This window comes from Danio rerio, chromosome 13, assembly GCF_049306965.1.
Source record: "Danio rerio strain Tuebingen ecotype United States chromosome 13, GRCz12tu, whole genome shotgun sequence".
NCBI lineage: Eukaryota > Metazoa > Chordata > Actinopteri > Cypriniformes > Danionidae > Danio > Danio rerio.
This window is the reverse complement of record NC_133188.1, coordinates 34445153-34463377: the sequence shown is the minus strand read 5'-3', so window position 1 is coordinate 34463377 and position 18225 is coordinate 34445153. Positions and strand designations below refer to the sequence as shown.

The 18225-nt window shown below is 34.9% G+C and overlaps 1 protein-coding gene across 5 annotated transcripts in view; it reads left to right on the top strand.

Annotated features, from left to right (window-relative positions):
- The window catches only part of wdfy4 (WDFY family member 4), an 87608-nt gene that overhangs the window by 5794 nt on the left and 63589 nt on the right, over positions 1-18225 (top strand). For all 5 annotated transcript variants that reach the window (XR_012388779.1, XR_012388778.1, XM_005156949.6 and 2 more), the window contains exons 3-12: positions 1274-1385; positions 1759-1865; positions 2159-2314; positions 3208-3397; positions 4827-5016; positions 8390-8550; positions 9577-10038; positions 10139-10240; positions 11974-12164; positions 17484-18091. Coding sequence is in view for 3 of the 5 variants with exons in the window: in XM_005156949.6 (XP_005157006.1) it covers positions 1274-1385; positions 1759-1865; positions 2159-2314; positions 3208-3397; positions 4827-5016; positions 8390-8550; positions 9577-10038; positions 10139-10240; positions 11974-12164; positions 17484-18091 (2279 nt within the window). In the remaining 2 variants the exon portion in view is untranslated. The remainder of the gene's footprint in view (positions 1-1273; positions 1386-1758; positions 1866-2158; positions 2315-3207; positions 3398-4826; positions 5017-8389; positions 8551-9576; positions 10039-10138; positions 10241-11973; positions 12165-17483; positions 18092-18225) is intronic.

Here is an 18225-nt window from a genome sequence, read left to right as displayed (position 1 = left end):
TAAGTTAACTATTATTTATTAGGTGGATTGAACATAAAACAATTACTGTAGGTTGTCGCAAGAAAATCTTAAGAAATGTGTTGTTTTAGCTTATTTGGTACAAGCAGAAAATATTTTTTTGAGTGTATTTAACTCTATCTGGTGCTTCTCGTTTCTTAAACAACCATGTCGGAAGGTCTGAATCAAATATTGGCATGCTTAAAACCAAGAAAGCATTTAATAAGATTACTTAAATGACTAAAATTGGGTTAAAAATTGTCTATTGCATTATTAAAAACTGGAAGGATAGTTAACATGTACATAAGTATTCACAGCCTTAGCTCAATACTTTGTTGATGCACCTTTATCAGCAATTACAGCCTCAAGTCTTTATGAAAATGATGCCACAAGCTTGGCACACCTGTCTTTGGGAATTTTTGCCCATTCCTCTTTGCAGTACCTCTCAGGCTTTATCAGGTTGGAAGGGAAGCGACGGTGTACAGCCGTTTTCAGATCTCTCCAGGGATGTCCAAAACGATTTAGGTCTGGGCTCTGGCTGGGCCACTCAAGGACATTCAAATGTGGAAAAAGTGAAGCGCTTTAAAAAAAAAACACAGAAAACCTCACAGGTGTTTAACAGTGAAAGTAAGAGCATTTACACATGCACAGTGCGAAGGGAACTCAAGGCATTGGAACTAAAATATTTAAGAAAACCATTTATATCAGCGAGGCTAAATAAAAAGACTTAATTTGCTAGGAAGCGTAAAAATTGAACCCTGGAGCAATGGAAGAAGGTCATGTGGTCTGAGTCCAGATTTACCCCGTTCTAGAGTGACGGGCGATTCAGTGTAAGAAGAGAGACAGATGAAGGGATCCAAGCCTTGTGCCTACCATACAAATTGTGAGGGCAGTGCAGTGATCTGGAGATGCTGCAGTTGGTCAGGTCTAAGTTAAGCAATGTTTTGTTTCCTTATGGCTTGGGCATATTCCTGGATGACAATGCCAGGGTTCATCAGGCTCAAATTGTGAAAGAGCTGTTCAGGGAATGTAAGATCATTTTACACATGGATTGGCCACCACAGAATCCAGAACGTAACCCTATTGAGTAATCAAAACAAAATCTTGGCGAAAGATTAATGCAACTTTAAACAGGAAAAAATATTGTGCGACGCACATAATTGAAGTGATGTCTCTGCGAATATGTGCTGTAATTAAAGCTATAGACGGGCCAACAAAGTGTATGTACTGTGTTGTTGTTTTAGAATAACAATTTGTTTTTCTAATATTTTATAAGGTGTCAGAGAGTGGCAGTGTTCTTGATGATCTGGATCTTCAAAGCTTGGCACTGCAGGTTGGAGAAGCTCTCGTCTCTCATGTACAGCAGAGAGTGGCAGAGAAGCCTGCAGGTACACTAAATGACGGCTATCATAACGTGTTAATAAAGTGACAGTCATTAGTTGTTTTAGTGAAGTCACTAAAAGTCATACTGTATAAAAAGCAAACAGAGAAACTGTGTCTGTGTTTGAGGGGAAGTTGCCCACTTCTTTATTTCACAAACATGCAACAAAACGAGTTGCAAGGTAACATTGTCGATTCTTACTGTTGTCTATATTAGGCAGTCATTTTCAGTTCTCATTATTATACATAGTTGAAAGTACATTTTTTAATAAACTTAATCTGTCCAAGGAATGAAAACATTTATTCATCAGTGGTGTGCAGATGTAAGTTTGACTGGCGTTAATTCTGATTCTGTTCCTTATATGCTTTTTGTTAAACTAGAGGAAGCACGATATGAACTGGAGCAGTTTTTTCAGAGGTCAGAGGTCAAAAGCAACCAAGGATGGCTTCTGCTTAAATCAATATCTTTCTTGTCCAACAGAGATACTGTAAGTACTACTATATTAACTTTTATGCTCCATTATTACATTTTGTAGTGTTTTAGATTTTTTTTGTTTAAAAAAAAAAGTAGTTATATTTTAAGTTTATGTAAGTCAATGGTGTTGATTGCTGAGGCAATTGTGTATTCAGTTTACTCTAAGTGTTTTCTTTAGAAAAGCCCTTTTGTCATTGATTTATTGCACAATTTAGTTTTCAGCCCATGTCATGGAGAGCATTCCTCTCTTTAACTCTATCCTGTCTAGTCATGTTTTGACAGGTCGTTGTTGTGTTTTTTTGCCAGGAGGTTGGTGTTATGATCAAGACGGGCCTGCCTGCGGCGCTAGTCAAATCTCTGTATCTGTTTGTAGCTTTGCCTCCCCGAAAAGAGAATTCTGACTCTTCACCAAAAGATGTCAAAGAGGATCTCAAATGTTCTTTTCAGGACACTCTTATTCAGGTTTTCACTCTTTCACATGTATTGTTTGATGTTGCAAAGCAGATGCACCATAGATCCTTATATTATGTAGGGGCCATCACTTCTGCAATTTGGAAAATAAGGATCAGTTAGAATCATTGGGTCATTTAAAAATAATATACTGTATAATGTGGCATGCCACTAAATTTGGCAAATTTTATATTACTATATCAAAGTAGTGCTGTTCACTTAAGCAAACTGTTATATGTATCATTGTCTGTAAATATGTTGAAGCAAAAAGACGAAGTCTGCATGTGACCCTCTGTAAGTGAAGGACATTTTTACACATCCTAAAGCACAGATGATGATATGATTACATTATCTTCAACACTTCAACCCCAGAGCTGCTCAAGCCACTTCATGAGAATTTCTTTCGTAAAAAAACACCAAAACAAAACTTGTCATATCATGTAAACACAGAAAGTCAAACATCTTAGCGACAACCCATCAAATAAAGTTTATTTAAGCCTGAAGAAATTGTGACAGAAATATAGTAACTATTGTACAGTAGGATGTACTTCTCAAAGTACTTCTAACACTAATTTAGTAATAATTATAGTAATCATAGCAATAATACAAAACTATACTTATAAATATTTGTAGAATCACTAGAATCTTTCAGTTATTAATTTAGTAATATTTTTTGTAAAGATCGAAATAATTTAAACAATAAATACTTTAATAAATAGTAACAAATTCTCTCATGAATTAATTAATTAAATAAATAAATAAAATTTATATTTAAAAAAGGGTATTTCACCATACAGAAACAATTTTTGTGGGAAAAATGGAATCAAGGACAATTTTATCAGAAAAATATACACAGTAATAATAATAAAATGGTCAGATGGATGATCTTTGTTTTGTCTGTGTAGGGATTTTTGCAACTGTGCAGGCATGTGTGTTTTGTGGAGGTTTTGCTGGAGACCCAGGAGCTGTCGAGTGTGATCATCTCTCTCACTCTACTGTGGGATCAGTGCAGCTCTTCATGGAGACAGCAGGCGTCTCGAGTCCTCAGATCAGTGTCTGCGGCACAAGCTCACAACACTGTATCTGCACTGCAAGGTCAGCAAAGACCAGAACATTCTTCATCCATCCGAATGTGTCTTATTAGATGATGTTTTTCGCAATAAATGGTTTAGGTAATAGGTCTACGTAATATCTATTTTTATCAACACATTTATTTTGTTTTGGCTAAATGTGGATAGGCACTGTATGAACACTGTCAGATGACCATAATATTGATTTACTTTCACATGATGCTGATTTGAGTTACTGAGCTGTGCCAGATCTCTGATTGCATAACATTTTGGTTTTAGACATTTACTGAGTGTAGACAGGGTTGCAGTTAAATGTTGAGCACCCTTTTTGATGGTCCTTGGTCTAGGACTAGTAGCAATAGTAGAGGGCATGGAGAAATTTTCTCCAGAAAGTATTTTGATAAAATAATTCTTAATCTGTTATAATAATGTCATTGTAATAAAAACATTCTAAACATAAACATGTTATTACACAGTGGATTGAATATTACTACTGGAAAATAATTATCCAGAGTTTTTTTATGAACTTATTATTAATCTGTTATATTATTGTCACTGTAATAAAAAAAAACTAAAAAAATATTATCTCATAGCAGATTGAATATAACTACTGGAACCCCCAAAACAATTGTGAATTTAAACCATGTTAATGAAATGCACTCACCGGCCACTTTATTAGGTACACCTTACTACTGGGTTGGACCCACTTTTGCCTTTAGAACTGCCTTAATCCTTCATGGCATAGATTAAACAAGGTACTAGAAATATTCCTCTGAGATTTTGGTCCATATTGACATGATAGCATCACGCAGTTGCTGCAGATTTGTCAGCTGCTCATCCATGATGAGAAGCTCCCATCCTAACAAAACTCATTATTACACATACAATATCAGCTAAAATACAAACAACAAAATGTACAATAATTGATAAGAATATCATAAAAAGCATAAGAGATAGGTTAAACATGATTACAAACTTGTTGTGCTTTTAGACATTTCTTTAACTTGTATTTAAATGTTGAATAATTTGTAATACCCTTTAATTTGTTAAACCACCTTAACCTCTAAACTGCACAGCACAGTCTCCTCTATATTTCTCTGCCATTAGTATTCTTCAGTGTCACAAACTCACCTAATAGAGGTAAATTTAAAATTTACATTTTTTAAATTCATACAAGGATCAAGGATCAGCCAAATATGTAATATTATCAAAGCTCAATAAATAATGAGCATTGTATTATATTACAATGATGATACCTAATAGCTGTAGTGTCTGTTTATAAAGAGATTGAAGTGATTTTAGAACTGGCTTGTAACCAACTACGTAGTTAGATAATTTGTAATATTGGAACGCATAAAAAGTTTTGCTGCTTCTTTAGTCAAAATATACATTGTTAGAATATACTTCAGGTATATACTCAAGCATCTTTACACTTGGTGCTTTGTTTCCTTTAGCTAGCAACTGCATGAAGATCTGCATCCAGAACATGCATAAGATCAGCGAAGACGTCCCTGCTCATGTTCTCGCTGAGGTGGCTGTGAGTGTTTTCAGCTTCGTGAAGGACTCCTATGCTATCAACCCTGCTCTTTTTGAGGAGTTTGAGAACAACGATGGCTACGACATCTTACAGACCATCATATTACGGTAAAATACATCACTTTATTTGAAAAACCATCAATGATAGATAGGATTATCAGCAAATATTGCAGATATGAAACCACCTCCAGAAAGCGCTTGTATTTTAGGTACTTTTCATTCCTTATTTTCATCTCTCTCTTTCTTCCTCTTATTCTCAGCTCTTTCCTGCTGCAAGTTTCTTTTTGAAAGCTGCAGAGTTCAATAATTAAAGAGCTCGTAATGAGATCAGCAGTAAATTGAGCTCAATTACATTACGGATCATGCCAGCTCTCTCTAACTCACTGTGTGTCTGCTCTTCCTCACAGCGAGGGTCAATGTAGGACAAGACCGCTTTCAGTCAACAATGGCTCTCATTCACTATGTGTGTCTATATGTGCTTTTATGTAAAGTCTGTAGGTGGTGGTTATTTTGTTTGTGCATAGATTGTGCATTGTATCTTTTTTGCACACTTAGTATATAAAAGTGCTGCTTCCTTAATGGCAAAATAATTTTGGGTTTAAGTCTTTAATTTAATTTTATGTTATGACCCTTAATGGAAATATGTCTAGGAAATTAAACAGAGCAACATTGAGATGACCAAAATAATAAGTGTTTTTTGGTTCGAGTAAGTTCAGAGTGCATATTTTCTTCTTTAGAGGAATGGGAGGAGATTAAGGGAATATGTTGTTATATTTCCATCTTTTGCGGCTGGAAGGGCATCCGCTGCGTAAAAACTTGCTGGATAAGATAGCGGTTCATTCCGCTGTGGCGACCCCGGATTAATAAAAGGGACTAAGCCGACAAGAAAATTAATGAATGAATTAATATTTCCATCTTTGATATTTTTTCAAGCGCAACTTTCAGTTCAATCTCCTGTTTATTTTGTTTTTTTACATGTATTTTTATATTATTATTGTTTTTACATATTGTAAATATATGGTTTGTGGGAGCCATTAAATATTTTGCAGTGCTAAATTTGTTATTCTGTTCTTCTCCTACCACCTTTACCATTAGTTTATTCTTTTGGTCATCTCAATGTTACTCCCTTTAGTTTCTCAGACATATTTCCATCAGGTTTCGTAACACTGTTCTTTTTATGTCACAAACACAGTAAAATAATTAAATGGGTATGCACTATCGTGCGATGGGTAGCACTATCGCTTCACAACAAGTAGGTCGCTGGTTTGAGCCCCGGCTGGGTCAGTTGGCATTTTTGTGTGGAGTTTGCATGTTCTTCCCGTGTTGGCGTGGGTTTCCTCCGGGTGCTCCGGTTTTCCCCACAAGTCCAAATACCTGCGCTATATGAATTGAATAAACTAAATTGGCCGTAGTGTATGTGTGTGAATTCAAAAGTGTATGGGCGTTTCCCAGTGTTGAGTTGTGGCTGGAAGTGGATCCACTGTGTAAAACATATACTGGATAAGTTGGCGGTTCATTCCGCTGTGGTGACTAAGCCAAAAAGAAAATGAATTAATTAATTGTTGTTTTCACTTATAATAAATTGCAACCTAGTACTAGTTTTAGACCTTATATTATTTTGAACATACTGTATGTATACAGCTGCACAGTGGCACAGTGGGTAGCACGTTCGACTCACAGCAAGAAGGTTGTTGGTTCCAGCCTTGGCTGAGTCAGTTGGCGTTTTCTGTGTGTGGAGTTTTGCATGTTCTCCACATGTTGACCCACGCGGGTTTCCTCCGGTTGCTCCGGTTTCCCCCACAGTCCAAAGACATGCAGTATTGGTGAATTGGGTAGGCAAAATTGTCTGTAGTATATGTGTGTAAATGAGTGTGTATGGATGTTTCTCAGTGATGGGTTGCAGCTGGAAGGGCATCCGCTGCATGAAACATATGCTGGAAAAGTTGGCGGTTCATTCTGCTGTGGCGACCCCTGATTAATAAAGGGACTAAGCCAAAAAATATGAACGAATTAATGAATGTATGTATACAGTAGTCATTTAAAGTGGGTCAAAACCTTTTATCATATCATCATAAAATTACTGAACAACTCTCATTCTTGTCACAATTTTGACAATTTTATGATCCACTTGTTGACTACTATTTATATTTAGACTCTTGTGAAAGTGTGAGACGTTCCATTTTGGTGTCTGCATCAAAATAAATTGGCAAACATTTTGTTGATGGTAGGCTACATTTGAGTATTAGTAGACTGTCTGTTGATATGCTCCTTCCACAGACATTAACTAGATTAACTGACTAAAAGAAACTTTGAAGCTAAGAAAGTACGTTAACTTACACTAACCCTAACCCCAACCTAACAGTCTACTTGTAAATTTAGTTGGCATGTAGATGCAATGTAACTTAAATTCATCAGCAAAAGACCATCAAAATAAAGTGTGACCAATAAATCTACAAAAGTGATTTTAGACACATAGAAAGCATTTTAAATGCAAGTAAAGGGTGTGCTTTATATAAAAAAAATGTAAAACTCCAAATATTGAAGAATACTGGCAAAGTATAAATATTTATAATGTTATATAAATAGTTAATTCTTTGGAGATAATCCTTAAATAAAAATTGTATCTATGTCATGAAGTAAAAATTGCACTGTATAACCTGCTGTTACACTAAATGATGCTTTAGAAATTAATCGATGTACACGAATGTTTCATTATTGCTCAGAAATTAAACTAACCAGGCTGCATATGCAAAGAAAAGTAAGCTGTTTCCCTTTTTGTTCTGATGCTTCATCTATGACCTCTTTTTGTATTGTACAAACTGCTATTACACTGACTGATATTTAAAAAGTGATCAAGGTACAAGAATGTATGATAGTCTTTTATTATTGTTTAGAAATGAAATGGCCTACATGCACACAGACTTTTAATTTTCAGCCAGGCAGCCCAAGGGCTTCTCGTGAACTGTCTTTCCATTACAAAATTGTCAGGTTTAAGATCTGATTTCTTTCAAAATCAGCGATCGTCATTGCCTGTTAGATATATGAAATAACGTGGGTCTCAGATCGGACAAGCACTGCATTAAATTCCATTTCCCCTCGCCATGTCTTTAAAATATGTTTATTTTACCCCAGTATTTTCAATGGAATTTCTGCTCTAGCCTGTTGCTACAGACGGCGCTAGTGGTTACAATGGTCTTTCATCTCGTTTTACGTTTGAATAACTAAATAAATGCTTAAGTCTATTTAACTGAATGTACTGTAATTACATTACAACATCAATGCTGTAAAAACAAGCTTGTGAAATTGATATAAGTCACATTAAGCTTTCCCCGGAAGTTTGGCTTTAAAAGGACCCATTTACCAGAAAAAACAAGCTGTGTTTCACTTTTATTGTTCAGATGCTTCATCTATGACCCATGCAAAGATATAAATACTCCACTCTAGACTAGACTAGAGATTAATATTTATTTTCCTTTTGCAGCTGTGAGGAGGAAGTGACAGCGGAGCACTATCTGGCTGTTCAAGACCTTCTGGGCCTCATCGGGTCATTCACACTTTTTGGCAAGACAGAATTAAAGGTGGCCATATGTGTGAGCAACCCCCAACCCTCGAACTTCAGGTTCGACCCCACCCTGACTACCGGTAAGCCTTCATGACAGACAGTGAGTGGCACTCTGTATCTCTGCTCCACCACCGGAAAGGCAATTATGTCTGGGATGATGAAGTGTAGCTCTCCTCACTAACCCAGTTAAGCCACCCAGCATCCATTCTCCTCATCCGTATTGCAAATCTCCATTCATCATGACCAGAGCACCTCACTCCCGAGCCCACTTTTTTTAAAGCTTTATTTCATTTGGCTTTGATGTGATTTTAATTATGGGTGAAATTCAATCCTATTACCTTCTGTAGTTATAGTTATTTGCCATAAACATCAGCGCACCTTTGTCCAAACAGCCAATCTGTTGTTTTTCATATGTTGACGCATTCGTTGGTATAGATGTTGGTGTAGATGCAAATTTGGTTTTAATCTCTTTGATGTATGCCGTATAACATAGTTTTTGCCAGCATACGAGTGAATAATGGCTGGGTAGATACAGTTTTTGCAATTTGCATAAGCTTCTAGTATTATCAATAATGCCTCTTACTTTTAGTTTACTTTTAAACTACAGATGTAATGTGTTATCTTCATTCAGTCATTTAAGGTTAATCAAAAATAATGCACAGTTCTTTTGTCCCGTCTAGATACAATCAGTTACAGTGTATCTTTTATTGCAATTTAATTACATTTTTTTATTTGACCTGAAAATTTTTATTTTATTTTATTTTATTTTATTTTATTTTATTTTATTTTGCTTGGAATTTTTATTTTTGGAACTTTTAAACTGCTATTACATATTTATTTTATCTAATTAGTTTATTACATTTTGCCAGGTCAATTTTTATTTTAAATCTTTTTATTTTTATGCTTTATTTTATGCTTTATTTAGCTTTTTTATATTTTTTGAACTTTTTTATATGACTTTTTATAGTTTTATCAAATATTCATTTTGTCCAGTCTATTTTATTTTACTTTATTTTTATAGGTTTTTAAACAAATATTCCTTTTGTCTAGTTTATTTTTATTTATTTTATTCCTCACTTTCTAAGTATGCATGCATGTATCTTTAGGTTCAACAGTGAAGAACCTCACAGCTTTTAAAATCATCCAATCCTCATTTATGCGCTCAAGCAACACTGTGATCTGCAGCCAAATCCTGCGGACCATCCAGATGATCTGGTCTTGGGAAAAGGCAAACTTTTTCCTGTTGGAGTGGACTCTGCAGTCTCTGGCTCAGCTGGCAGAGTGTGTGTGGCAAAAATCGCCACCCGTTCACCTTATTTTCTTCGAACTGCTTGAGACGGTGATTTTCCAGCTTTCCTACATCCCACACGAGACCCTCAAGAAGGTCCAAGCTATGGTTAAACAAGGCTCCTCGGGGATATTCAATGTCGCAGCTCTGGATTGCTTCTATAGACTCATTATGAACAGTGGATTGCTGTCTGAGGTGCTGAGTGATGGAGGACTGATGGAGCAACTGCTGTTTGAGCTTAAAAGAAGGGCCAAGATAATCCGAAAGGCTGGTGTTGCTGGTGAGTTTTCAGATTTACTCTGTTTTATAAATTACAAAAACAAGACAGTTTGAAATCTAGTAGCATCATCCTGATTTTTTGAAATCTTATTTACTAACAGTAAATGAGGACGAAGAGAAGGCTGATGACTATCAGAAGATGTTGACAACCAACATTTTGAACGTGGTTGCAGCCCTGGCCTTGCAGTCAGTCAGAAACACTGGTTGGTGGAATAATTTGTTTTGTAGCATATTCTCTTTGCTGGTATTAAAGAGATAGTTTAACTACAAATGAAAGTTTTTCTTGTTCTAAACCATTAAATGCCATAATATTAGTTTTTTCCACCATAGAAGTCAGTGGTTACAGATTTCTAACATTCTTCAAAATATCTTTTTTTGTATTCAATAGGACAAAAAAATTTAAATTTGTATGGAACAAGCAAAGGGGAAGTAAACGATGACTGAATTTTTATTTTTGGGTGAACTATATCCCTTTAATTTAAAGTGCATTTAAAATGAGATAATATATTTGTAAATGAATACTTTCAAAAAATTTCAAAAAAAAAAAATAAAATTATATATATATATATATATATATATATATATATATATATATATATATATATATATATATATATATATATACATAGAATATATAGAATATATATAGAAAAAAAATATATATAGAATTTTTATATATTATAAAAGTGTTAGCGACATGAAAATATACAGTATTATAATACAGTAGAACTAATAAGACATTTTCTTTGAGATTGTTGCATTTAGTGCTTGAAAGAAAACTCCCACATCTGTTAACAATTTTGTTTATTAAAAAAATAGATGAATACTGTGTGATGTATGGGTCATATTGGTAAAAAAGTAAATACCATATCACATATGATATCATATCAATTGATCTGTAACTGAATAATCCGCAGTTGCATGGTAGAAAAACACACACTTGTTTTGTGACATTTCTGTTGAATCCAGTATACAGTAGCTGTCAAAAAAATTGTAAAAAAAAATCTTTGTTCAAAAAAATTGTGCATTAAGCTGCTTTTCCACTTTAGTATCTATTTGGCTTTCAACTGAGGTAGTACTAAAAAGTAACAGATATTAGGTAATGTAGACAGTGGGAAAATCCCTCAAAAGTGAGCTGTAATGAACTGTACCCACAAGTGAAAAAGTGCTATTTTTGACATAACAACTGGAGCACAATTTCTTAATGTTATCTTATGTGTTTAACAGATGCAAGTTGCACAACACAACTACACTGCAAAAATATGCTTTTCTTACTAACTTAGTTTTTCTTTTGTTTCTAGTCCAAATATCTAAAAAAAATTAATCAAGAAGCATTTTGTAAACAAGCCAAAAAATATTGTCTCACTCATGCATGAAACTCACTTAACTTATTATTTCTGAAAACAAGACAATTTTTTGCTTATTAAAAAACTCATGCTTCTTTATTTCATATTTTTAAAATATATTTCGTTTAAATTCAAGACAAAATCTAAGTAAGAAAAACATTGATTGTGGTGTAAACCCAATAGATACTTAGAATACTTTTTAGGGAATCTGTTTACACTGTTTGCACTGCACCGTGTCTAGTCAAATCAAGATTTATGTAGTTGAAATAACTTGTGTCATGTGACACATCAATGGTTGCACATATCTGGTGTACATAAAGTGTTATAAGGTGAAGCAAAGATTTTAAAAAGATCATCTGGTGTTACTGATCTGTTTCTACTATATGTGTGAATCAGAGGGTGGGAATAGGTAAAGAGGCATTTTTCAGCACATTGAGACTAAACCTGATCTCAAAAGGTGCTTTTATTGTAAACTGGTCTCTTATGATGAATGTCAGAATCTAATTTCTCAATTACTGATCTCTTTAAAGTTTGAAAATGTACAGTACATCTAAAGTCATGGCATCTGATCGATTTATTGCTGTTAACAGTTTTCATCAGGGACCTGGGGATGATTCCCTACGTGAAAATCTTTCTGGATGTTGAGCAGTTCCGCAGTCCCGCTCTCTGCATCCTGGAGCAGCTTGCTGAGGTGAATCCAGAGGAATACATGAGCACTGCCATTGGAGCGCTTTGCTCCTCTACTGAGAGCGAGATCAAACTCAAACAGGATCTTTTACAGGTATTTTACTCCATTTCCTCCATTTCTCTATTTGCGTTTGCATTTCCATTTCTACATTCTGCATTTTTATTTAGGTCTCCCTAGTTTGGGCTGCTTTCATATCATTAATTTAATTTAATTTTTAGTTTAATTTAATTTTATTTAATTTTATTTTATTTTATTTTATTTTATTTTATTTTATTTATTTTTTTTATTATGCATTTAGAAATGTTGAAATAGAAACAGTAAATAGTTTTTGATGGGATAAAAACAGAAGACTCCTACATGTACTACTAACTAAACCGTGAGCTCAGGTAGCCTTTACCTGCCTGTAAATTCAGCTTCCATCCCTAATTCTAACAAATTATAACATGTTTAAAGCATAATGAGCCGGTGAATTTATTATATCAGCTTTTGGGAAGCTGATTCCATTATAGCCAAATTCAGATTGATTTGCTAATATACATTTAGCTGTTAACTCAGGCTTCATTCGATTAGGCCTGCAGCCTTGTGGTGCGACACACACAAAATTATGAGCAATATCGGATCAGAGAATGTGAGAGAAATCCAATTATGCATAACTATGTTATTCAGTTACTGTACATGTCCATTTTTTTAGATTCAAGCACAGGAATACTAACCTGCAGACCATTAAAGTGTAACTGGGTTAAGGCTGCTGACAATTGGATTCACCCCGACCACTCTGTGAAATGTGTCAAAGCCATTCTGATTACTTCTATTGGTCCTAATTAGGTTTGGGCTTCATTTTATGACACATTAGCTCTTTGATGTATTAGCATGGTAGATTGAATAAGGGCTAATCCATTTTGTGCTAGGCTCTTTGAAACATGAGACCCCTCTCCTGTGATGCATTATTTCTGAATAATATTCTGAACACATCCTAACACTGCGACTCATGGTGAGGCTGTATGGTGGCATCGGCCCATTCAGATTGACGGCTTGTGCACCTAATAAAAGGAGACAGGTTATTTATTTTTGTGGGAAGGAAGAAAAATGATGCATACCTTTCAGAAATATCTGAAACTGCTGACATTTGCTTAAAATCTGTTAAGATGCTGGTGAATGAACTATGATTTTCTAGTTGTGCATTTCTATTCTATGGCAAATAGTAAACTTTAGTTCTGTCAAAACATCTTTGTGGTCAAACTAATCAATGCATGAGTATCTGCCCATCAAACCCATCCACCATACCTGAGCATCCACCAAGCTTTTATTGTTTCAAATCTGTTTAACTGTTTCAAGTGAAAACTCAATCTGACTTCACCACAGTATCCTAGGCTGTGTTAATAAAGCCTAGTAACTAATTTACCCTGTTTTGTGATTTCAAAATGCAACTTTTTGAAAGGATTAATATCTCTAGTAGTATAGACCGATTCAATGCAGTGTTGTTATTTGTTCCTGAACATTTCCTGATGGTTGTCAAACTATTTCATTACTGTAACACGAGACAATTCAATTCAATCTTAACGTTAAATCAGCTGTCATAACATTACTTAACAACAGTGGTCGAATTGTACAAAAATATAAGGAGGATGGTACGGGGTGGGGCAGTGTTTCGAGGTGTCCTGTAGCTACACATACACACAGTGATAACAAAATAGGTCTAAACACATTTTTAAGAAAATGCTTTTTAAATAACCACCAACCATTTACAATCTTAAGCATGTAATTTTCAAGAAAATCATGAAATTAAAAGGTACAATTAATTAATTGTCACTTTAAATCTTTGACTACTAGCAACATCTTGTTTACACTATGTGGCCCAACTGCTTGATCTTTGTTTTTTATAGAAACTGGAAAAATAGTTAGAAGAATACCTTACAATCAGATTAAATCAACGAAATTGCTCTTGACACAACAAAATGTTAGCATTTAGATAGATTTACTGTTTATTTATAAATTGACTTTTTAACAAAGCGTTGGAGGTGGCATGAATGCAATGAAATTAATAATAGACCCTTTTCATATTTCCGGGTTCTCACTAGTGGAAGTTGTCATAGTTGGGTAAACTTAGAGTGCAGTAAATGGGAGGATACAAAAATATATTTTTTTACAATCCTATTTGCTGAAATAATAAAAGAAAAACTCCATGATGGTGTTATAGAGACTTTCAGAAAAAGGAAAAAAAAATAGAGAGACTGATGACTAGAGAATAATGGAGAGATTAATGTCAAAAGATGAAATAATGTCAAATTTACTCTCAACCCTATAGACACTGCATTAGAAACACCTCGCACATGCAGTAATTAGTTTTTTGTAATGTGATACAAAGATGATATAACACCTTAATAAAGGTCACACTTTACAATAAGGTTTATTAGGTAATATGTTAATAAATGCATTTACTAACATGAACAAACAATGAACAATACATTTACTATATTATTTATACATGTTAGTAAACGTTAGTTAATAAAAATACAGTTGTTTATTGTTAGTTCATGTTAACTCACGGTGCATTAACTAATGTTAACAAGCACGGACTCGGATGTTAATAATTTATTAGTAAATGTTCAATTCCGATTAATAAATGCTGTACAAGTGTTTTTCATGATTAGTTCATGTTAGTAAATGCATTAACTAATAAACCTTATTTTGAAGTGTTACCTTAATAAATGCATATAAATGTTCATACGTTTTTATAAAAATCAAAATATTAAAAACTTTAAAGGATTTAAGATAATGATGACCATTAAACCCATCATAAAAGATCCATTAAAATGTCATGTGATTTGAAACAAAAACCGCCAGTAGGTGAAGTCTCCGTCTTTGTCACTGAATGATCCATTTAATTTGAGTTGTTCAAACTGCTGATCCTTTCACAAATTTCTTTCTGAAAGGACAAATGAATCATTGTCTCATATCAAAGCTCAATATTCATTCATAAACAAATCATGGTATGGAGATGTACAGCAGCTGAGGAGTTTGGAAGCATTTTCGAGAAAACGGAGTAACATTTTGATAACAGTGATTCTAAAAATACATCACATCATTTGCGTTCTGATTTTAGGGATGAAAACGGTTCACTTTAGAAACGGAACCTAGAATCTGCTGTAACTTAGATAATAATGGTGAATCTTGGGTGGCTAAAGTAAATGTTAGCAAGCCCTGTTAACTGTGTTTTAAAGTGAATATAGAACAGCTTAAGTTACACTCACATCAAGGCGCTTAAACTGTTCTGAAATGCAGTTATGCACGGCAGGCACAGCATACATATATAATAATAAACAACTTTTTCAAAGGTTCACGAAACCCTCAAGGACTTTTTTTTTTTTTTGAGAATTTAACAGATTTGTGTGTGTTGAGCATCAGTTAAGACAATGTTTGCACTTGTTAGCTTTAATTGTGGGAAATACTGAATAATTTAGAGCTTTTGTCAGCTAATTTTAGCGTCCGGATTTAAAAAGATTTTTGGGGCAAAATCGTCGACGTAGCACAAAACTGCAAGTGCAAAGATGACACGTCAGTTTCTCAATATCATACATACCAGTTTTCTTATCCTATGAGAAGAGCCTGCTTCTTAATCATTCATGACTGCATGTGCTTTCCGAAGGCAAGGCAGACCTGCCAGTGCCAAGCTGTGAGACACGGACCCACGGCACACAGTATTTAGCTGTTCATGAAGGGTCGTATGTGTTTGCTTCCATGATCCACGGGGTTTGTTGCATGTTTTTCCGGCGATGCTGTCAGGGCTGATACAGCAAAGCTGTTTGTGTGCAGCAAGCATTTTTGTCGGGAGAGTAGTACGAGAATTGGAGAATGGGGGACGTTGTCTTTTATCAGGAGTTCATTCACATTTAGACACATTGCCGTTCTGCCGTGTTTGCCTAAATCCTCCAGATTACTAACAGGGCTAATGGTTAAAATAGACCGGGCAAGAGACCTGCTGCACTGAGTCTGCATTCAGACCTATGATTTAGACCCGGGGATTGAGGGAAAAGTCCTCATTTATAGTGTTTATGTAAACATGATTATCTTTATAATGATATAAATTGTGGTTGTGTGTATATGAAATTATGAATAACAAATATAGCAGGGCATTAAATTACTGTTTATTTCTTTGCATTTTAACTTTGTAAACTATAAAATCATGTGTCTCCTCACGGTTTGTGTCTCATTTTGTAACCTAACTGACAACAGTTGTTCGATCCCCTCCTTCTCCCCTGCTGGCCACGCCCACTCATGCCCTTTGCTCGCGGAGCTCCACACCCATTATGATGCATCTTTTGAAAAAATTCTGAGGTAGATGTAAACCGAAAGTGGGGGGGTCATGATCCTTTAAGGAATGCAAAAAGTTGCGTCTGAACTGCTCTCTTAGACATTTTGATAATGTCTAATGTCTTATAAATTACCATAAATAGAGAATTTTGATAGTTAATTTGCACGATATGTTTATCATTACACCCACTGTTATTAATCTAAAGGGGATGGTAAGGGGGATGGTGGTTTTACAAAGGGTATGCAATGCTTTTTGTCAGTTTTTTTCCAAAAGGGGGATGAGGGGGGATGGCACCTCAATTCGAGCACTGCTTATCAATATGTGGATCTTTTTGGATTCTTGAAAGTTGTGGAAATGAAAAATGCCAAACAGCATTTATACATTAGGACCATTGTTGTTGTTTACATCCCTTGAAATGATGTATTGAAATGTTTGGAGGTCGGTAATATTTTTTTATGAATAATTAATTAATTAATGAATCAATCAATCAATCAAAATTTGTTCAGCAAAAAACTCAGTAAACAAATCTAAAGTTAGACTAAAGAAATTTGTCTTAAACAAATGTATTATAGCTGTTTTCAACTTTGATCTTAATATAAATTGTTGCCTGAAGACCTATTTGCCATATTTGAATTGTTTCTGAAGGATCGTGTGACACTAGAGACTGAAGTAATTACCCGGAAAATTCTGATTCCCATCATAGGCATAAATTACATGCTTTTTCAAAAACATTTATCTGTGTTTTTTTAGCATATCAATAAACAAAGCCTTAGTGATCATAAGACATTTGGTTACACTTTATTTCAAGATGTCCTACAGTGTAACTATTTATTGAACTACTGAGCAAAGCTAATTAATTACATATACAGACTATATGGTTAGGGTCAGGATGAGGGTTTGGTCTAGGCTAAGTTGCATATAATTATGCATTATCAATTGCAATTACCATAGTAAGTAAGTGCATGGACTGTATAACAAGGGTGCCTTATAATACGGTTTTTCCAACATATCTTCATCAAAAAACATAAAAAAATTCTTACAGACCCCAAACTTATGGTGGTTTATTTGTAACAATCCCTTTCCGTCTTGTTTATGCACAGTCTATCATGAAAGTTCTGGAAAATCCTAACAGTTGGAATGCTTTCCGCACTGCTGGAGGATTTACCGGCTTGCTCTCCATTGTTGTGGACATGGAAGGATCTCTTTTGGAAACCCCAGCGGGTCCGTGGGCTTCACTGAGCCGCCAGAGCCTCGTTGAACTGCTTCTTTTCACCCTACACACCATTGCCTTTGCTGTTCACATCCATCCAGTCAACGCACACTTTTTTCACACAGTTGGAGTCTGTGAGAAGCTGGGTGAGGCCCTGCTGCATCTTGGCTGTTTTCAGAAAGGGGATCCTGTGGAATCAGACAGAGACAGTTCGGCCTACAGGACTTTCCAGCAGTTTGTGGAGGTGGTGGAAAAGCCAGGACCTCAGCTGCCAGCACCTTTAGGAGACTGTGTTAAGCTGCTGGGCTTCCTAGAACAGTTTGCTACTGGTGTGAGCTTGGCTGCTGATCCTTGCACAGGCTTGCAGGATAATAATGAAGCTGGCGAGATTCAGATCATAGACTCAGGTCAGACACCAGAGGAATCGACCAATAAGGATGAAGCTTTTAATCACGTTAGGGCTCCAAGTGTATCTGTAGTATCTATAGAATCGGGGAGGTAGGTACACTCATAGTATGCTATTTCTAAATACTATTTATTATTAAAATTGCATTATTATTTGTTATTTAATTTAATTTTGTTTTGTTTAATATTTAATTTATTTTTTACATTTAATTTAATTAAATTTTATT